At 39.7% G+C, this 22,925-nt stretch overlaps 1 protein-coding gene across 8 annotated transcripts in view; it reads right to left on the reverse strand.

The window, feature by feature from the left end:
- The window catches only part of BCLAF3 (BCLAF1 and THRAP3 family member 3), a 56,323-nt gene extending 34,044 nt beyond the window's left edge, over nucleotides 1–22,279 (reverse strand). Inside the window, exons 1-5 of one of the 8 annotated variants that reach the window (XM_047075980.1) lie at nucleotides 22,166–22,279; nucleotides 19,811–19,987; nucleotides 7,415–7,489; nucleotides 3,690–4,262; nucleotides 2,653–3,315 (exon numbers count right to left, since the gene is read on the reverse strand). In XM_047075980.1, coding sequence (XP_046931936.1) covers nucleotides 2,653–3,315; nucleotides 3,690–4,262; nucleotides 7,415–7,455 — 1,277 coding nt within the window. In that variant the 5' untranslated portion in view covers nucleotides 7,456–7,489; nucleotides 19,811–19,987; nucleotides 22,166–22,279. The other 7 variants (XM_047075979.1, XM_047075981.1, XM_047075982.1 and 4 more) reach the window with 7 other exon arrangements.
- Between the last annotated feature and the right edge of the window lie 646 nt (nucleotides 22,280–22,925).

Genomic DNA, 22,925 nt, shown 5'->3' on the forward strand with positions numbered 1-22,925 from the left:
TCCTCCTACTGCCGTTCTAGATACCAAATGGAGCCTAGAAAAATCACTAGCTCAATCATGTATGTTTTCAACTACATTGATAACTGGAAGAACATACATCGTTATGTGACCAAAGCTAAGAAAATAAACAAATGCATAAAATAACCATCTCCGATTTCCCCCAAAATGGATAAACCCTCTAGATTTTAACCAACAAATAAATCTCTCTACTTACTCTATGATTATTTTAATATTTTCAAGCAGAGGAAAATCTAAGTTATGTTAATAGTTGAGAACATGACTCTGTTGAGTCACCTCAAACACTACCTTTGTTTTATGGATACTTCATCAGTCCATACGTAATTAAATCCAACCCCACAAAACTCTTCCACAACTTAGCCATTCATCAATAATTATAATCAGAGAGAAAGATTTTGTTGTCTATGCATTATCATACTGAAAAATGCATATATTTATTCATCTTTGAATAGAAAGGATTTGCAGTGTAAGCTCTTTATTACACAAGCCATCCTACAGATCTTTGTCAGGTAATTCAAACAAGTGCTGACAGGTCATGAATTTCACAAACTTACAGTTTATAAATTCAAAAGAAGTGATACAGCAGCTGCAATTTTAGGAAGCTCATTTTCTGGTGACACATGACAAAAATCAAGTTTGCATTTCTTAATATCAAATTATAAAATTAACTCTTGTTAATATTTCTAATGAGGTCTATTGAAATGAAATCCCTCAAAATTGGTATTTCTAGCATTCTTTAAAAGTGCTAAGCCAATTCTTTTTTTTTTTTTTTTTAGTATTTTTAAAATATAATTTATTGTCAAGTTAGCTAACATACAGTGTATACAGTGTGCTCTTGGTTTTGGGGTGGGGGAGATTCCTGTGATCCATCGCTTACATACAACACTCAGGGCTCATCCCAACAAGTGCCCTTTTAATTTTTTAACTTCCTTATTAAATATGGGTGTATCATTACTTCTATTTAAGAAAATCAAGATTTTTGTGATGTGATTGTAATTTTACCTCCAAAGGGAAAAAATGTGAACAAAAATGAAATAATGAAGTATTTAAAGGGGAGTATACTGATATCTACAATTCACTTTGAAATGTATGGAAAAAATAAGATGGAAGTATTGATGAATAAACGGACAGATATGTGATCATGAAAGTAGAGTAAAATATTAATTATAAACACTCAGTGGTGGATATATAGGCATTTGCTATACAACTCTTTCAACTTTTCTGTATGTTTGAACATTTTCATAGTATAATGTTAGAAAGAAAAAAATCTTAAGGTAACATCCTTAGAGTTGATCCTTACATCGGCTTTTGTGCTCTTAAGGTTAAGAACTAGTAGGAAACATAATAGTACAAAATGATTGAAGACTTATTATATGAAGTAGGATACAAAATTATAAATACAGTATTATGACAACCATGTATAAGTATACACAGAAAAAAACCAAAGGAGCTGTACTAAAATATTAATAAAACTGTCCTAGGGTAGTAAAATTATCAGTGATTTCTCCCCTCTATTTGTCCAACTTTCTATAATGTAATCATATTTATAGATGCTTTTTGTGCACATATAAATATACATATGTATATCTTACAGCATTTTTTGTAAGCACAATGAACATAAGGCAAATATGAGGGAGGGGCACTGCCATAAGAAAAGGAACAAAATGTATTTGTTTTAAAAAAAAAAGAGAAACTGTGGGTTTACCTCCCTCCCTGTCACATCTTGACCTTCGATTTTGTTTTATCTTGTTTTTGACTGAAATACAGGTATGAGTGAACTGTGAACATAAATGCACCAAATCAACATGTCCCATCACTTTTTTATTCACATATTGGTAATATATTAAGGTAATAAACAGACTTAGCTGACACAGCCAACTGCAGTGCCTTGTTATTTCCAGAATCCATAGACAGAGGTAATATGCAAAATGGAACAAAGCATGCGAACCACTTTAGCAGAATATAACCTATTACAACAGCGGTCTATTTTCTTTAATGAATCATTGAGAGCTAAACTGAGTGTTTGATAAATAGGCCTCTTTCTAGAATCTAGCCTAATTTCCTCTACCTAAGAGACTCTAGTCAGCTGAGCACCAATTGTCTTGGGAGGGCAGCAAGAGCCAGGTTAAGTCATCGGCTTCCTTGAGCCGCAGGTGCTCTGACTTAGACAAGTCGCTTCATCTCTCAAGGCTTCGCTTTCCTCCTCTATAAAATCAGGGCCAGCTAAGGTCCCTTCCAGGTCAAAAATTCTCTGGATTTGAGGCAACAGGGAAAACAGACTCTGAGAAACTGAGCAAGGGATAGGTCCCCTTGAACTCCACCCAGCCTATCCCTGGCTACAGAAAATCTAGCAGCATAAAAACACATAAATTCATGAAGAGGAACAAGTCCATAGAGTGCCCTGCGCCCACAAAGCATCTTGAGATACGATGCGGAAACAAGCAGACATGAGATCATTCCATATTACCCATCATGGGACTCATCCTCATTACAGGAGGGACTTGCAAAATCCAGGCAATCCTTCCCCACTCAATGGACTCTAAACACACTGTTAATTCCATTTTTAAAGCTTCAAATAAAGGTGGCAGAAACAGATACTTTTTAAATAGCACTAAGAAAAACCAAAAACAATACCTGGATGTATTTACTGTTTTCTTCACATCTACTTTAACAGTAAGTGATTTCTTCCTAAGACTGGCAGATGAAGGTTTCACATTGGAAAGTTTGTTACTTTTATCGAGTTGGTTACTGGAAGAGTTGCTCTCTTTTCCGCCATCCCCATCTTTCTTTATTTTCTCCTTCCGTTTGTCATTGTAGGGTCTCAGGCCAATGTCACTTTCGCGCGAGCGAGTAGAGGCATTGCAGTCTTTCTTAGATGGTGTGAGAGGTTCTTGGACTTGCCCACCTTCAGTCTCTCTCCCTCTTCCAGCAGTAAGACAAATGGACTGTCTATTTACGGGGCCTTTTTGAGAACTGTATTTTCTCTCTTCTTCCTTAGAGTACTTCGGAATTCTTCCAGCAGAAAAGTCCTGGTCCCCACCTGACGTCTTAGGACGTTTGTGGCGATAGTCACAGGATACCCTGGTTGCCGAACTGGTCTCTGGGGGTTCCCTCTGAGCATATCGATGAGTTTGGGGCCCAAGGTTCCGTTGCTCTTTCTTCCCTTGGTAAGTTGGAAGAGAATGCTCGAACTTCCACTGTGGGTTCCTGGCAGGATCTCTGTTTTCGTACCTCTCCACGTCTTTAGGTCTTTTTGATGTGTGTCCATATTTTCTGAAATCACGATCCTCAGGATACCTGTGTTGACATAAAGCAGTTTATACTTGCACTAGAGAGAAGAAAGTGAGAATTTATATGTGTGGAATGTTGGGCAGCATGGCTTTAAATGCAGAAGGCAGTGGCAAGTTAACTATAATCCCTCAAGCCAACTCATAGAGGCACAAGGTAGCAAAAGAGGAAAATATCATCTTTTGTTAATATTCTAGCCATCAACAATGATCTACTCTATAAATAAATACTTCACTACTACCAGTAGACCATAATTACATTACAATGCTTTTTATCTTTTTAGACAAAAGCTTTGCAAGGTGGTTATCTTCAACCATAAAGTAAATAGACTTTTTCACTTGAAGCTTTATACCAAATTACCCAGGTTTAATGTTTTCCTATACCTCTTCTGAAAAGAGCTCCTTTTCTCAAAGTCTTCAGAGCCTCTTCTAAGTGACTGAGAATGGTTTTCATCTTGTATCCTCTGGTGCCTCAACTCATCTTCATACCACTTTCCTTCGAACCTAAAAGAATCTGCTATTGACCTCTGAGGTGGCTTCCCTCCTTTTCCACTTCCTCTAACTCTGTGGTCATCAGGAATATACCTTCCTTGTACTTTCTGGGGATAAAAATTCCTCTGGTTCTCTTTGTAAGGTACACCTTCTGAGTATTGGGGCATATAGTGCAATCCTCTGTTACCATCTCTTCTTCCTGGTAAGTATTCTCGGTAAGGCTTAAAAGTATAAACATTTTCTGAAGAGGTTCTTCTTATGTTTGGGGAAGGTGATCTATGTTCATAAGATCGGTAATGTATATTTCCACGAGAAGGAATCCTTGGTTTACTCTGTCCATGTTTCTCACTGTCCATTCGCCAAGTGGTGGGTCTCTTTGGATCCTTCCTATATTCACAGCCATAATGCCCGTGAGAGTACCTTTGCTTGTAGTGTTCAGAATTTCTAGGTACTGGTGATAATGACCTATGTAAACAAACAGAAAAGTTCAGTACATTTAAAGACAATAAACTAAGTCTGTCTTAACGTGACCAACTTAAATAAAGCATTTGCTTTTCACTGCTTCTTCCACTCAAATTAAATTAATCAATTTGCTCTATCTGTATTCAAAATTGCCCATGTGGGTGTCTGATTACTGCTCTGACCAATTCAACAAGCATACTCTTTCCATCGGAACTAATGTACCCCATGTGCATATCAAAATGGGCTGAGCACAGCCATTCCGCTGCAGGAGGACCAGGTCAGGTGCACAAGAGCCATTTTGGAAGACTGCTGACAGCAAAAGTTTAGGCAAAAGAACCAGTCATCAAAAGCTTGTATCAGGTTCAACAGTCAGGGAAGAAACAAACAAAAGGAGGGCTAGATTCACACAAGTAAATGGGTAGGAGAGTCTCTGGCAAACAGAACAGAACCTCTGAAATTAAATTAGATCCTACGAGTTTATGACATCACAATAAACCCAAATGCAGACTCAAAACTGGCCCCATAGTTTCCCCAATAGATTGACTATTCTCTCTACTAAGGCTATATCAAGAAGCAAAAATAATACATACTTAGTGTGCAGAGTGGAGGGGAAAGAGGATATTAAGACTTGAATCTCATTCTTAGTTCCTCCATAAAAACTACTAACACAAACTGCTTTTCTTTCCCAGACCTGTTCCCTTACATGTGCTGTTCAAACAGACAGAGCTTATAACTTCGGAGAAAGTGGACTTTCACACAGCTGTCATGCTCCCCAGGTACAGCACATCTTTTGTGTAACTACCTCCCCCAATACCTCAGCATTGCCAACATCGAGACTTCACTCCCACAGAGGAGGAAGGAGGCTCCTGTACCCAGGGAAACAAGTCTGAGTTGCCTGGACATCAAAAGCAGAGAGAAAGCACCACTATGTGGGACACAATAAAGTTCAATTTTGCATCTGGGGACCTTTCCTCCCATCTAACCCATCCAATTTTCTAATCGCCTCCCTGAGGGCTTAATGTCTTCTAATCAATGAGGCAGCTACCCTTGCACCTTTTGTTACTGTCCACCTTCAGAAGCTGCATGGAGTTGGGAGTCAAACCCTTTCCACATGGTGACATGCCTGTGTCCTCCCTACAAGAAAGGAAGCAGATTTATCTTCCTCACGTACATACTGGGATTTATATACTGGACTTGGCAATATCTCCCTCTGGAGTCACCAAGCTAGATGTACTTAGCAAATGCCATTATTTAGCTGAAGAAGAAACTTCATCACCCAGCAGGCTTTACTTCATCACAGGAAGAAGGAGGCAGGGACTCTGAGGACTTTCTGGAAGACTGCATCTCTTCCATCACTAAGGAGAAAAGGTGGCAGCCAGAGACAGAGGTCCTCCAGACTGGATGAAATACTCAACCTCTCACTTTAATCCTTACCTCATAGTGAATATTGCTTTGTTATATTTCATCTCAGGGGTTTTATTCTATAAAGTCCTGTTCTTTTGAAGGAGATTGCTGGAATGGTAACTAACATTTTCAGTTCTCCTAAAGAAACAAAAGAGATCTGAGGAGTCTGTTGGGAGACAATTCTCCATGGGTCTCTTGCATCCTGCATGCTTGGTAAGCAGAGGCACTAACAGCTTTTGTTCCAAACACCACAGCCCGGGAAGATGGAGACGGGGCCTCCCTCAGGGAAAGAGGGCCAATTTGCTTGCTATTCAGGATATGTTTCCTCCCAGGCAAAGGCTGGGTGGGTTTGCTTGTAGCCCCTGATGAGGCTTGGGTTCCTTAGCTGTGTTGTCACTTCACTGCTTCACTCTGCAGCACCCACCGTCAGGAGACTGGGGAGAAAGGGAAACTCAGGCATGTGAGGCCCAGGCTGCCTGCTGGACCGTGATTAATACAGGCCTTTGTCTCTGACCCAGCAGTGCCCGTGGCAGGCTGATGTGTCAGCTTGCAAGTAAGGTAAAATATCAGACCTTTTACAGTTTCTGACCAAGAGTTCTTAGAAGGAATCTAGAAATCAGGCACTAAGCTTGGCAGAGTCTTCTGTGCCCCTTCATCCAGCCTATCACAAAAGGGTGAAACAAAACAACCTCTTTGATGCCCTCCATGTTGAAATCATTCACTTGTTTATGTTCATGTTCCCTTTTTTTTCAGAAGCTCCTTCCCGTTACAATTTGGTCTTGTGAATTACAGAATGGAAACTGTTAAGTCATTATAGAACCATAATGAACAAGCACGATGGCCAAGTTGTATTAACATGAAAAGTTTTGGTCTGCTTTTTAAGTATGTAATTATGGTCCTTTTTTTAAAGTCCTAGAATATACTAGTCACTTTCCTAGCTTGGCGCCTTTGCTCCTGTTGCCCTCCTTAACTGGAATACTTTTCTTCTTTCTTTCCACCTTTAGAAATTCTACCCATCCTTATATGACTAGGTAAAATTCCATCAAGACTTACTTAGTATCCCCTTTTCTTCCTCCATAAAAGCAGAATTGTTCCCTCTCCATGGACCCAGAATACTTTGTCCCAGTCAGTAGCACTGCACTTCTCCCATAGTATCATAGCTGACTATGGTGCCAACCTCCAAGCCGACCTGCATGCCTGCTGAGGTCCCGGGAGATGTCATTTGCCTTTGAGGCCCCAAAACTGTAGCAGGTATATGATGAATACTGGTTGAACCGTTCCAATCTAATTATATGTATATACTATTGATACTACCAACCAGGAAAGTTCAACTACACCTGAGTTATTCAAAACTCAAGTATTCTGCCATGAAGAAGAGGAAATAGGTAACTCCTGATTTTCCAACTCCCAATTTTTTCAGAGATAATGATTATGAAAACAAAAAAACCACTGGAGAGTTCTAAACCACTTACTGATGCAAAAAATGTAACACTTGAAGATGTTTCTCACTTTCCCTTGAGGTAGCCGTTGCATTTCTTCTTATTATGGATTAATTGAGCTGCCATCCATAATTAAAGAAAGCTGTCAACTTTTAGAACCTAGCAATACAACCTTTATCACTGTAAAGTACCTACTGTGAATAACCAGGTCCCATGAGCTTATTAAAATAGGTTCCTTACAGTACTACTGAACTTGAAAGTCAAAGCACATCTCAAACTCAAGCTAACTCTGCTAAACTAAGAACTGCTCACCTGTGTTTCCACCTGGGGGATCTAGAGCGTGACCGTGCCATCCTCTGACATGTGAGCCACTATTTACTTTTTACACTGCAAAGAAACACAGTATTAGCAAGTTTGTAGAAAGAGCCTGCAATCTGCTCTAAAAGCAGTGAATACCACCAACAAAAAAGTTACTTAAGTTCTCTGTGCCTCAGTTTCCTCATCTGTAAAACAGGGATGATAATAATAGGACCCACTTTATTGGAATGTTGTGAAGATAAAATGAATTAAATCAGGAGTCAGCAAACTTGTCCTATAAAGGGCGAGATAGTAACTATTTTAGGCTTTGTGGGCCATATAAGGTCTTTACTGCATCTTCGTCTTTTTTTTAAATTTTTTTTAATGTTTATTTATTTTTGAGAGAGAGAGAGAGTACAAGCAGGGGAGGAACAGAGAGAGAAGACACAGAATCTGAAGCAGGCTCCAGGCTCTGAGCTGTCGGCATGGAGCCCGATGTGGGGCTTGACCTCACGAACTGTGAGATCATGACCCGAGCCGAAGTCAGACGCTTAACTGACTGAGCCACCCAGGCACCCCTTCGCTTTCTTTTTAAAACAACTCTTGGGGCACCTGGGTGGTTCAGTTGGTTAAGCATCCGACTCTTGATTTCAGCTCAGGTCATGATCTCATGGTTGGGGTGTGAGATCGAGCCCTGAGTCATGCTCTGCGCTGACAGCATGGAGCCTGCTTGGGATCCTCGCTCCCCTTCTTTGCTCCTCTCCCCTTCTCTCAGAATAAATAAACTTCAACAAAATAAATAGATAACGAATACAACAACTCTTTAAAAATATAAAACCATTCTTAGCTCACGGGCCACAGAAAAAGAGGCCCCAAAGGTCAAATATACTGCAGTTCGATGATCCCTGAGTCAAGTCACGTCATGAAAAGAACCTAGAATGGTGCTTGGCATACAGCAACTGCTAAATAAGTGTTCCAAAAGGAGGAAATACCCAGAATTGCTCCATCTGAATCACTACTACCTTCCTGTCTTTCACCATGTACATAAATACTTCATATAAGCACAGACAAAAGTTTAGGAATACTTGATGAGATATCCTGTTTTTAAACTGCTGGATAATAAGAATTAAAATACCTTATTATAGTACTAAAGTGCTGTCTAACTTCAACTAAATATACCAAAACTTAATCAAGCATGATTAAACATTTAGTGTGTTGCTGATTCTTTGGTAAAACAAGCAATGCATGGAAACTTGATTTTTAAAATATTAATACTTTAAAAGAAGTTGATAGCTTTAGGAACCAAATTTTTAAAATATGTGATTAGGGCATAATCTTCTATAGTAGCTACTATTTGTATGTCAGTAATCCTTAGTTCTTTTTTTTTTTTTAATGTTTATTTATTTTTAAGAAAGAGAGAGATAGAGAGAACAGGGGAGAGGCAGAGAGGGAGGGAGACAAAGGATCCGAAGAAGGCTCTATACTGACAGCAGAGAGCCCAATGCGGGGCTCAAACTCATGAACCATGAGATGACCCGAGTCAAAGTCAGATGCTTAACTAACTGAGCCACCCATGTGCCCCCCTCCTTAGTTCTGATACTATAATTAAGTAGTTCCCACCTTATTGGCCCCAAACTACTGGCGGCTTTCAAAATTACTGCCATGGGTCCATGAATAATACTTGGAGCCACCATGCACAGACTATGGAATGAATCAATGTATGTCTCATATATTATAACCTCTATTTTGCAAATTTCTGAAGACAGTATGGCAAATGTTAAAATATAAATGGCTTCTTGTATGTAGTTTTTCCATTGATTGATACAAAAAGTACAACTACTATTGTGTGGACACTTATTTAAAAAGGGGTCCTCATAGTCATACATTTGCAAACTACTGCTATAATGAATTTCAGAAGAAAGTAAAAGCACATAAAGTTAAAGGACTTGAACCAGATCACTCATCAAAAGGACATTCAATTCTATTCATTTATTTATACACTGCCTCTTTCCAAAAAGAAATTGAGGCTAGTAAGAATAATTGGTTCACAGGTACTATGAAATTAAGACAGTAAAGAGGAAAATTATCTAATTAAAAGTATCAAAATGCATTCCTTCAACAAATATTACTGAGTGATTATTTGCCAGGCACTGTTCTGGGGATCCAGCAATGAACAGAAATAGAGAAAAATTCCTGTCTTCTGGAGCTTACATTCTACTGAGGGAGTTTATAACTTAACTAAGGAAGCTTTGGGTATCAGTTCGTATCTATGAAATGGAACAAAAATAAAAATCCCAGGGTTGGGCGGTGGGGGGGGGGGGGTGGCTGACACCAAATATTGCTGGTGATGATGAAAAAGCATAATTTTTCTGGAAAGTAATCTGTTTCCCCATTTTATTTATTTTTTATTTTCACTGTTTTTAATGTTTATCTTGAGAGACAGAGAGAGAGAGAGAGAGAGAGAGAGAGAGCGAGCGAGCCCAGAGCAGGAGAGGGGCAGAGAGAGGAGAGAGAGAATCCTAGGTAGGTTTTGCACTGTCAGCCCAGAGCCTATTGTGGGGCTCAATCCCATGAACTGTGAGATCACGACCTAAGCCGAAATCAAGGGTTGGATGCTTAACCAACTGAGCCACCCAGGCGCCCCCTATTTTTAATTTTTTGAAGTAAGTTCTATAGGCAATGTGGGGCTTGAACTCATGACCCTGAGATCGAGAGTTGCATGCTCTTCTGACTGAACCAGCCAGGTGCCCCTCCATTTTATTTTTCTGGCAAAAAAAACCAAAAAACAAAAAAACATTTTTTTGAGATACAATTTGCATACCATACATTCACTCATTTAAAGTGTAAAATTTAATATTTTTTAGTATTTTCACAGAAATACAGAACCAACACCGCAATCTATTTTTAGAACATTTCATTCCTTCTGAAAGAAACCCCATTAGCAGTTGCTTCCCATTCCTTTCCTCCTTTGATTAGCCCCTGACAACCACTAATCTACTTTCTGTTTCTATGGATTTGCCTATTTTGGACTTTTCATATAAATGGACTCATACAATATGTGCTTTTTTTGTGATTGGCTTCTTTGCCTTAGCATAACATTTTCAAGGGTCATCCCTGTTTTACCATGTATCAGTACTTCATTTTTGTTACAGCTGCATATTTATTTATTCCTCTCCCAGGGGACATTTGAGTTATTTCTATAGTTTTGGTTACTATGAATAATGCTGCTATAATAATGCTATCTGTGTATCAGTTTTTATGGAGACATGTTTCCACGTCTCTTGAGTATAAACCTAGGCATGAAATTGTTGGGTCATATAAGAACTCTATGTTTAACTTTTATTTTATCTTTTAAAATTTATTTTGAGAGAGAGAGAGTGCACGTGAGTGAGAGAGGGGCAGAGAGAGAGGAGGAGAGAGAATCCCAAGCAGGCTCCACACTGTGAACACAGAGCCCAATGTGGGGCTCGAACTCATGAACTGTGAAATCATGACCTGAGCCAAAACCAAGAGTCAGACACTTAACCAACTGAGCCACCCAGGTGCCCCATGCCCACTTTCTTTTAATCTAATAATTTCAATTTAAACTTAATATTTTAAGACAATAATTTAAAAGGGAAAAAAAACAACTAAATATACTAACACGTTTATATCACCATTTATAATAGGAAAGGAAAAACACCCATCCAAACTAATTATAACCCACATGCCCAGGAATTAATAAAAGATTAAACAAACTTAAAACATAAATATCTAGTCGTTTCCTACCCTTTCCACAGCCTTATGTATGTCTTTTCCTCCACATATTCTATTAGCCCACCACACCACACTATTTGCTTTTCCCTGATAAGGCCATGTTCCCCATACCACACAGATGGTCTTCCTTCACTCCACTTGACAAATCTTCTTTCAGGACTGTTTGACCAGCATCTCCCCTGGGATTCTTTCCTTGACTTTGTTATTTTCCCCCTGAGTTTCCTTCTTGGAAATTCTGGATTTATTCTGTGATGATTTCAATACATTGTGATTATTTGTTTGCATAACTATATTTATTTTCATAGGCAAAAAACTCCTAGCAACATATCATAGAACACAAAACTCAAATTACCTATGGACATAATGATATCAACCTCATTAGTAACTGAGTAAACACAAATTAAGATCATAACCATTCCACACCCACACAAAAAAATCAAAGTTGCACATTCTGGAGTGTTGGTGAGGATGTAGAACAATAAGGACTCTCATATACTGCTAGGGAGTATACATGAGCATTAACCAATTTGGAAGGAGGTGACAGTACCCATTTAAAGTTGAACATGCTCATATGCCATAACCCAGCAATTCCACTCAGCAACAGAATTTAGAGTAGCAGCTCTCAAACTTCAGTGTGCATCAGAATCACTTGAAGGGCTGGTTAAAACACAGATTGCTGGGCCCTACCCCAAGGGTGAGCCTTACTTCTAGCAAGTTCCCAAGTGATATGGATGCTGTTGGTCCAAGGAATACAGAACTAATGGCTTAAAGAAAAAGGTGGGGGTCCCTTGGGAGAAAATAAGATTTAGTAATTCTGTGGGGCTCAAAAAAAAAGTATTACTTAGAATATTTTCCTTTGAGGGGTACCTGGGTGGCTCAGTCAGTTAAGCATCCAACTCTTGATTTCGGCTCAAGTCATGATCTCACGGTTTGTGGGATCAAGCCCCGCATCAGGCTCTGTGTTGACAGTGTAGAGCCTGCTTGGGATTCTCTTTCTCCCTCTCTCTCTCTCTCTCTCTCACCTTCCCACATGCGCACGCTCTCACGCTCGCTCTCTCAAAATAAACATTAAAAAACGGTATTTTCCTTTGATAATATTAAAATTAGCTTTATTAAAATTCAAACTTCACTCAAAAATGTTATTGCATATAAATCATACCTCAAAGCTATAAAAAAGTTAGCTTTGGGGCAATGAATACCCTCTGAAATTAAACCAGATATTATGAAGATGGTTGCACAACTCTGCGAACATACCAAAAACCACTGAATTGCACACTTTAAACCTGTAAATTATATCTCAATAAAACCTTTTATAAAGTGAACTTTGCTTGCAATTGCTTAGGGCACATAAGCTAGTAATGAAAAGTATGGGCTCAGGAGCTTAATGGATAAGAAAGGAGGAGAGTTCACTTAAACCATAGAGTAAAAACCTAAGAATGGTTTTTACATTTTTAAAGCGTTGTTAAAAAAAGGAAGAAGAATATGTAATAGCAACTATATGTAGACCACCAAGCCTAAAATATTTACTATTTGGTCCTTTGCAAAAAAAAATGTGCCAATCTCGGATTTAAACTAACTTATTTGTGACTAGCAAAATTCATCAAAGGAACCAGCTTCCTTCTAAAATTTATGGACAGAGAGAAAGAAAAGACTAAACACCAGCAGGGTTTGTTACTGGGGAGAAGGTGATGTCAATAACAGTAGATACATTGGTTTATGCTGCTACTTCAGAGTGAACTGTACAGGGCCAGGTGCAGTGAATGAACCCATCTGCCCTTGAACACAGAAAGACGACTGGACAGCAGAGACCTTCACTCCAAGGAAGATGCTGATGAGGACACTGGTGCGAAAAGAAGCCATCTCTCCCAGAACAGCAGTGGACACATCCTCTAACTAAGCTGAAAGACCCAACTCCAGCAATTTTCCTCTTCCTCCCACAGCATTTTCCCCTCTTCAGGAGATCCTTCCCATCACCATACAACTTCCCTCTGGTGAAGCTCCCAACTCTCCAGAACCACATCTTCCTGGGACTACCATCCTCCTTCTCCATTTATAACCAAATTCCTCAAAGGGCTGCCTATATACCACAGTCACTCTGATTTCTCTCCTATTCTTGCTTGGCCCCTCACCAATCTCACCTTCCAATCCACCACCGCACCAAACTGCTCTAGTCAAGATCAATCATGAAATCCATGTCACTAAATCTAACAGCTATTTCTCCTCCTCCTCCTGGATCTACCAGCAGCACTTGCCAGTCAATCATACCTTCCTTCCAGAAACATTTTCTTCACTTGAATTCCAGAATACTACACTTTCCTGGTTTTCCTCCTACCTTTAAATTCCTTCTGTCTCCTTTACTGGTTTCTCCCCACCTCCCTCTTCACCACTCTGAACCCTAAATAGTGAAGCCAGTTATCCTCTAAATAATGATTCAGTCTCCGGACCTCTCATTGTCTACACTCTCTCCCCAGTCTATACTCTCATTTAGTCTCATGGCTTTAAATACTCTTCATAAACTAATAACCCCCAAATTTCTATCTCCAGCCCTCACCTATCCTCTGTACTGCACTCTTACATATCCAACAGCCTATTGGATGCTGTAAACATGTCCAAGACCAAACTCCTGACCTCCCTCCAAAATCTGCTCCTCCTATAGTCTCTGTCCCACCTCAGTAAATGGCAGCTCTACCCTTTGAGTTTACAATAAAAAGGAAACATAAATGTCTAATAAATATGAAAAGATAAACAACCCTACCTAATCAGAAAGATAAAATTAAAACAACGAGATACCATTTCATACTCATGAGAGTTGCAAAATTTTTCAAGTCTAATGATTTCCACGTGTTTATAAGAAAGTTAAAAAAGAGAATTCTTCAACTGAGGAAAATTCCTCTCCAAAAAACCATGAAGCAGAAAAAACTCTAAGTCTATACTCCAAGCAGAATTAAATATATCCAAAAGCACTTAAGGATATATTAAAAAAAAAAAACTCACGTTGAATCAGAAATTTAAAAACTAAGAATAGAAACAAATCAAAACCCAGAGTGAAATTACAAAAAAAAAAAAAAGTTAACTGAACTCAGAGGAAAAAATGGGCAAAAAACACTACATTATCTCAGAAGTGAAAAATAAATTACAAGGTGTCCAAGGGAGAATCAACTCAAATAAGAGACATTGAAGAAAAACAAGAAAACCAAAAAAATGAAAATGACAATAAGTGAGTGAGAGAGAACGAGTCAGAAAGAAAGTAGTGGAAAAAGAAGACAGGTAAAGAAGGAATAATATGTGTAATACTGTAGTCTCTTAGAAGGAAAACGAAACAATGGAATTAAACTAATATTTTAAACTAAAATTCAAGAAAACTTTCCATAAATGGAAAAATACCTGACTTTACACAATGAAGAGTTCACCAGATACCTAGGAAAACTAACTCAAAACAATCAATTCTGAAACACAGCCTAGTAAAAATTATTTGATTTCAAATATAAAGATAAAATCCTCAAGACCTCTATGTAAAAAGAATAAATAACCTATAATTCCAAAAGAATTAGACTATCATCAGATATTTCAAAACTAACACACAAAGCAAAGCAACGATGGATCAACATTTAAAATAAAAAAATAAAATAAAATCAATGAAAGTAAGTGTGAACCAAGGATTTTTTATCAGCCAAATTACTTTCATATATCAAGGCTATAGAAAAAAAAAGTTTTCAGCATACAAGAACATAGGGAATTTCTGCATTTAACTAGCCCTTCCTGAGAAATCTACTAGAAGATGAGCTTCATCTAACCAAATTATGAGTGAGAAAATGACAGCAAAGGACCGATGTTGAGCATTAAAAAATATGTAAATGTACATATAAGACTTTAAAAGAAAGATGAGGATGAAGGTGAAAGACTAATGTAAAATTGTGGCATATTGGGACAAGGTAGAAAAACTGCACTAAAAAATGGGAGAAGAGACAGGAAAAGAAAATAATGGTAAAAAGGTCATTACTGTATAGGCAATAGATGGGCTTAATGCATACTGAAGGGGGGAACCTAATAAATCATATATTAAGGGGCTACACAAATCAACACACAGTGCTGAGACAAGTGGATATCCACAAGCAAAACAATAAAGTTCAACCCTACCTCACACCATATACAAAAATTAACTCAAAATGGATCAAAGACCTAAATGTGAGAGCTAAAACTACAAGAGGAAAACATAAAGATAAATAATCTTTGTGACATTGGATCGGATATTACATCAAAAGCACAGGTAACAGGGCACCTGGGTGGCTCAGTCGGTTAAGCGTCCAACTCCTGGTTTCAGCTCAGGTCATAAGCTCACAGGTTCGTGGGTTCGAGCCCTGCGTCGGACTCCACACTGACAGCACCGAGCCTTCTTGTGATCCTCTCTCTCCCCCTCTCTCTATGCCCCTCCCCTGCTCATACTCTCTCTCAAAATAAAATAAACTTGAGATAAAATAGATAAATCAGGCATCATCACAATTTAAAATGTTTACACTGTAAAGGACACTATCAAGAAAGCAAAAAGGCAACCCACAAAATGGGAGAAAACTTTTTACAAATCATATCTGATAAAGGATTATGTCTAGAACATACAAAAAAACCCTCTTACGATTCAATAATAAAACACAACCCAATTAAAAATGGGCAAAGGAGCTGAACTGACATTTTTCCTGAGAAGATCTACAAATGCCCAATAAGCACATGAAAAGATGTTCAACATCACTAACCATTGGCAAGATACAAATCAGAATCATGAGACACCACTTCACACCAACTGGATGGCTATGATCAAAGACAGATAATAACAAATGCTGAAAGTATGGAGAGATATGGAACCCACATACATTGCTGGGGAGAATATAAATGATGCAGACGTTTGGGAAAACAGTCTGGCAGTTCCTCAAAGAATTAAACACAAAGAGTTACCATATGACCCAGCAATTCCACTCCTAAATATATACTCAAGAGAAATAAAAATAGATGTCCACACAAAAACTTATACACAAATATTCATAGCAGCATTAGTCATAATAGCCAAAAGTAGAAACAATTTCACTGTCCATTTAGAGATAAATGAATAAACAAAATGTGGTATACCCATACAACTGAACATTATTTGACCATAAAAAGGAATGAAGTGCTGACACATGGTCAAACAGGGAGGAATCTTGAAACTGTTACGCTAAGGGAAAGAAGCCAGTTACAAAAGACTGCATATTGTGTGATTCCATTTATATAAAAGGTCCAAGATACGCAAATCCAGAGAAACAGAAAGCAGACTGGTGGTTGCCTGGGTGGGGCGGTAGGGCACTGGAGAGAATACACACAGGGTTTCTTCTGGGGATGATGAATACGTTTCAAAATTGGACTGTGGCGATGGCTGCACAACTCTAAGTATACCAAAAAAACACCAAACTGTACACTTTTAAATGGGTGAATTGTGTGGTATGTTAATTATATCTCAGTAAAGATGCTACCAAAAAAGACAAAATCAACTAACAAAAATTTCACACTAAATAGGAACCCAGCATTTACAAATGCAAACAATATCCCAGGAAAGCCTTTGCAACAAAGAAGCCACACTCTCAGCACAGAACAGGACCAAGTCAGAGCTCCCAGAACAAAAGGGGGATCAGCAGATCAGAGGAAGCCAGAGCTGAGGGGACCAGAACACGCATTACGCTCTTGGCTGCAGTGGCTATGATCAGTCAGTTCTTCAGTGAGGAGCTGGAGGTAGATAAAAACCCTCACAGATGCCTATCATCAATCTACTTTGATTTCATGAATACGATGTATTTTTCTCACACACACAAAAGATTAAATAAACAAACAGGGGAGTAAGGGCATTTACAGAGGTACAAGGACAAAAAATGAACCATCAGAACAAAAATACAAACCTTCCTAAATACCACTCCCCAATTTTTTTAATACAAGAGGAAAAAACACACCGCATAGCAAAAGAAACAGCAAATAAAGATAACAAAATATTATGATAGAGTTGAGGCCAAAATATATTAGTCCTAACAATAAATGTGAATGGGTTTAACTCACCTATTAAAATGAAGAGTTTCAATGTGGCTCACAAAACAAAACTCAAGGAGTTATACAAATGACACATCTAAAACAAAGTGATGTTGAAACATTAAAAATGAAAGGATGGCCAAAGTATACCAGGCAATCGGTAATAAAAAGAGAGCAGAGTGGCATCTGTGGAATCAGGCAAAGCAAAATTCAAGCCCCAAAGCATTCATCGTGACCAAAAAAAAAGACACTTAAAAAATTATTTTTATTTATTTTGATAGACATAGAGACAGTGTGGGGGGGGAGGGGCGGGGCGGACAGAAATAGAAAGAACCGAGAGTCGGACGCTTAACCAACTAAGTCACCCAGGCACCCCCGGAAAAGACACTCTTTAATGCTGAAAGCCACAATCCATGATTTAGACACCACACATAAAAATACACATATTCATATGAACATCACATAGCAACCACCTTTATGAAACAAAAACTACTTGAGATGCAAGGCAACACATAGATAGAAACACACTAATAATACAAGATTTAATTATCCACTCTCAGTGGTATATTAGAAAATGCAGTGATCCCCAAATAAGGAGACAGAAGATCTAAACAGCATAATCAACAGAGTAAATCTTAAAGATATTTATCAAACTCTACAGTCTCATACTAGAGAATATACCTTCTTCTCACATGCGCATGCCACATTCACCAGAAGTATTCATTAGGTCACAAAACATCAGCAACTGCCATGAAACAGAAATATTACAAACAATATCCTCTGATCATAAGGCAAAAACCCTAGAATTTACTAACAAATATAACAGAAAAGCCCTTCCACCTAGAATGACAACAAAAGCACTACCTATCAGATTCTATGGGATGCATTTAAAGTAGTGATCAAAGAAAAATTTGTTGTTCTCAACATATTTTTTAAGTTTATTTATTTTGAGAGAGAGAGAGAGAGAGCGAGCATGTGAGCGGGAGAGGGACAGAGAGAAAGGGAGAGAGAGAATCCCAAGCAGGTTCCGCACTGTCAGCACAGAGTGTGAGGTGGGGCTCAGTCTCACGAACTTGTGAGATCATGACCTGAGCTGATGTCAAGGGTCAGACACTTAACCCACTGAGCCAACCAGGCATCCAGCTCTAAACATATTTATCAATAAAAATGAAATAATAAAAATAAATAAATTCAGTTCCAAGGTTAAAAAAACCCTAAAAAATAACAAGGTAAACCAAAAGAAAGCAGAAGGAAATAATAAAGATAAAAGCCAAGGAAGAGAATGAGCAAGAGAACAGAAAACTAGATCCAAATAATAATTTAAAATTCTGTAGTTTTTGAAAAAACTAAAAGAGATAAACCACTATATAACATGATTCAGAAAAAAAGGGGGAAACACAAATATACAAAAATAAAACAGAATGAGGGAGAAACAACCATTGAAATGGGAGAAAAATTTTAAATCAGAAGAGATCACTTTGTACCTCTCTACCTAAAAAATTTGAAAACCCAGATGAAAAAGATATTTCGCTAGAAAAATACAAATTACCAAAATTGACCCCGAGTTAGAAAGCTTAAAGAGACCAATTTTCATAGAAAAAAATAAAGTTATTAAAGAAATATCCCTGAAAAAGCATCAGGCCCAGCTGGTTTCACAGGAGAATTCTACCAAACCTTCAAACACCAGATAGCTTCAATATTCTATAAATTATTCCAGACCTGGTGTATCATGAGCAGGATCAAGCTTACAGAACATCAACCTTTCAAGAAAGATGAACCAGCCAAGGAGACTGAGAAGGGACATCCTCTGAGGAAGGAGGGAACCCTACAGCACAGAATCTCATACACTAAAGAATATTTCAAGAAAGACTTTCATGGCAAAAGCTGCATAGAGATCCAATAAAAGGAATTAAAAAATGTGAACACGTGGCTTCAGGACTAAGTGGAAGGTAAGGAGACTTAAGAAAGCCAATTATTAACAACTCCTTCTAACAGGCTGACTGGAAGGGGAAGAGAGAAAGTGGGTTGTGCCTGGTGGGGGGGGGGCGGTCCTAGGGAATAGGTTTACTGTTGATATGGATGGACTATGTGCCTGGTGTTGGGGATATAACATAGAATGACAGTCACAGTAGAGATGAACCTAGGTCCAATTAGTTCAGTGTTTCCTTTGATTCCTTAATATCAAATCCAATACTGTAGTCAATTTCTCTCAATATCCCACATTTACATATTACCTTCTTCAATGGTCCAGAATGAATTTTTATCAGCAGTCATATATTTTATGTTCATTTAGCAGACATTACTAAGTGCCAATGAGTAGTAGGGGGCAGGCACACAAAGTTGTAAGAGATCTGGTTTCTTTCCCCGAGATGCTAAGTTTTCAGTGGATAAAAAAGACTTCATGAGGGCTAGTACCTCCTGGTTCGCTAAGTGTCTAGCAAATACCTCATTTAATCCTCAAAACAAGCCCCCGAGGAAGCTGGAATTACCTTCATTTCATAGGTGAAAAAAAGCCACAAAGAAGTAACCAATCTGTCCCAAGTAAAGGACCTGAAACCAGAATCCAGATTCTCAGACTCCAATACTAACACCTCTTCAACTTGCAATTCCTACCTTTAGAAAGATGACCCTGACAAGAGTGCCTGGTCATTTGTGCAGATGCTCGGTCAGCAGAATTGGACTTTAGCATGCTTGAGAATAGTTGACATCCTGCATCACATCTAAAATTGCCGTCTAAATTTGGAAAGCAGCTTTCCCACCTTCTAGCTGCCTGGACATTCTTTCTGTAGCCTGTAGGGCACAAAGACTATGTTTTACTTATCATGATCCCAAGGATTGTGTTTTATTTAGCTTTATATTTTCCCCCTCAATTTTATATATAGTGCCTTTAAATATTTGCTCCTTCAACATTTGTGTAGATTCATTCATTCACCTAATTTCATAACTCTGATAGCGTTCTGAATATAATCTAGGACAGAAATCTAAAACTTCGAATTTAAGAAGTGGAAGAGAGTGGGGCAAATGGTATCACAGAATGGCTTTTTTGAATTCAGAAATTTACTTTAAAAAATCAAGATGCTCTTGTGCTCTGAAATTTTTACAAGATAGCAATAATTGGCCACAAGACAGAGTATGTTTAAACGTACTTTCCATAAATGTCTCATTTGACCCTTAAAACCACCCTGTAAGAAACGCAAGGCAAATGCGCTATAATATCTACTTTAGAGTTGAGGAAACAGTCCCTTAGAAAAGGTAAGTGGCTTGTTCAAGGTAATCAGAGACACTCGAATTTAAGGAAGTCCTGAGTACAATCTCTTGTTCACTCTATGATGCCTTTGCCTCACCTGCATAACCATTCTTTACTAAACGGTTAAAAGTGGAATAAAAGATGAGAAACTGAATTGCTGAAACAAATAAGAAAAAAAAAAGGATAGCTAGAGAATGATACTTGTACTCAGTTGGAGAGAAGAACAGAAACGGCCCCAAAGTGAGCCAGTAGAAATCCTTTAAATGTTGTCTTTTGCTAGGGTGTAGAAAAAGATACTCACAGATTGTTAGTGGGAGGGAAAATCGCACATCCTTTCCAGAGGGAAACCGAGCAATTTACATTTTTAAAAAGACAAACCCAACAATTCTATCATCTAGGAATGTACACTAAGAAGTAATCATGGCTGTGCAGATTTTACATTTCTTCAACAATGTTTTTAAGTAGTGTAAAATGGAACAATCAACTAAATAAATTATGACAGCCATGTAATGGTATGCTATAAAGTCGGGGGTGGGGGGGAAAGGTTACAATAGAGAATCCACTTTAGAAAAATCCATACACTCATCTCTGCATAGAAAGATAATGGAGATGTATACCCAGTGTAACCATATTCATAATGGTTACTTGGAATGATGAAACTGTATCTTCTTCATCATGCTTTTGCATCTTTTAGAAATTTTGTAAATAGACAAATGTCACTAAATGTTTCTATACATAAGTATTTCTAGTAAGGCTTTCAAAGGAGGGGCTCTGAAACGACAACAGGGACTTTCAAAAAAACATTTTTTGTAGCTATTTTTAAGAATACTATTTAAAAATAAAGCATTATTAACATAAGCATTAAAATACCATTGAAAAATAACGCACTCACTGTGAATCCCCACCAAAACGTTTCCTTTTCAATTCCAGTCTTTCATTCATACCAGTTCTCATTCAGAAAAATGTTAAAAATGTTGCTGGGTCAGACGTCAGACAGACCTTAGTGATTTCTACCTGTAGTTTTTACTTTGTTTCAGAAAAAAAGAAGCAATCATCTAGAGGGCAGCTAGAGAAGCGACTCGGCAGGAAAATATTTGGGAGAATATAAGTTTCTCTCCCATTTCTTTTCCTCCTGACTTGCCGATACGAAAATCCTGACAGTGACTGGCCCAGTTTCCTAATACACCTTAGAAAAGCACAAGAGATGCGCCAATTTTCAAGATAACGTTTCTAAAAAACACAAGTTTTACTTTGCAATGCAGGACAAAGAGCATCCTTCACGACTCATTCTGGACGTTACCAGAAGAAGATGCCGCTGCGCGGCTGGAGAGCCTCCGGAGGACAAAGCAGGGTCTCCTCGGCTCGGGTCCCGCAGGCTACGCGCCCCGGTCCGCCTCAGGGACAAGGGCACGGTCCCTGGACACCAACCCCCGGTCCCCATGACAGTCGCTCCGAACCGCCAGGGCCGCAGCCTGCCGGACGACGGGAGAGGATCAGGACCACGGCAGCAGGTGCCAGGGTCTCCACACCTGAGAAGGCACCAGTCCATTGGGCCCAAGGCGGTGGCGGGGGAGGGTTGTCCCCCGGGAGTCGGAGACCTGCCCGGGCATCCTACCCACCGCCCCACCCGCCGCCCCAAGACCGCCCCTCCCTAGCGACGGACACGCCCTCCCTGCGGGCCGGGGCCTCCTCGCCCCGCCCGCCCCCCAAGGGCCGCTCACCCGGCCAGGAAGTCCCTGCCGCCGCCACCAACCCTGTCGCCGCCGCCGCTGCCGCCCCCGCCGCCAGCCCCTCGGGCTTCGCCCCTCACACGGTCGCCACCTCCCACGGCAGCGACACCACGGCTACCACCACCGGGCCACGGGACCCGGAACCACTTCCTTCCGGAACCGCCTCGCCCCGCCCCCACCCTGGCCCCGCCCACTGTTCGCGGCCTCGCGCCGGCCGGCTCTCCCACCGACCCCTGCTCTCAACTCCCTGCCAACGAGGGTGCCCCGCCCGAGCTGCACCGGCCAGAGCTCCTGCGCCCTCTGCCGGCCGTTCCCATCCCTGCCGCTCTGTCGAGGGCGCATGTGCAGTCTGCTTCCTGTCCACCAGGAAAGAAGCAGGCGTTGCAGGTCCTGGGACCCTGGGGGTTGGAGCCTATCCCTCAGCCAGGGGCAGGAGCCTGGTCCCGTGGGCCTTCCAGCCTTGTACACGGGAGGCAAAGGTGGTGGAGCAGATGAGACTCGGCCCTCTAGCTCCTGGCTTGGCCCTCGAGGTTCTTCCAGAACCAGCCCATCTGAACCTGCACTTCTGTAGCCTTTCCCTGCCTTCTCAGCCTCTATCCATTCCCCGTGGCCTCAAATTAAGTTTCTATCCAGAAAACAAAACCTCCCCTCTGGGCCTCCCAAATGGGTTAATGGTACCAACATCTCCCCATTATCCAATTCAAAATACTGACTCATATTTGTCTGCTTTTTTTATTTCTTTCCTCCCACA

This window comes from Lynx rufus, unplaced genomic scaffold (genome assembly GCF_022079265.1).
Source record: "Lynx rufus isolate CCGP_SWC_20201006 ecotype Redwood Valley unplaced genomic scaffold, mLynRuf1.p SCAF_14, whole genome shotgun sequence".
Taxonomy (NCBI): Eukaryota; Metazoa; Chordata; class Mammalia; order Carnivora; family Felidae; genus Lynx; species Lynx rufus.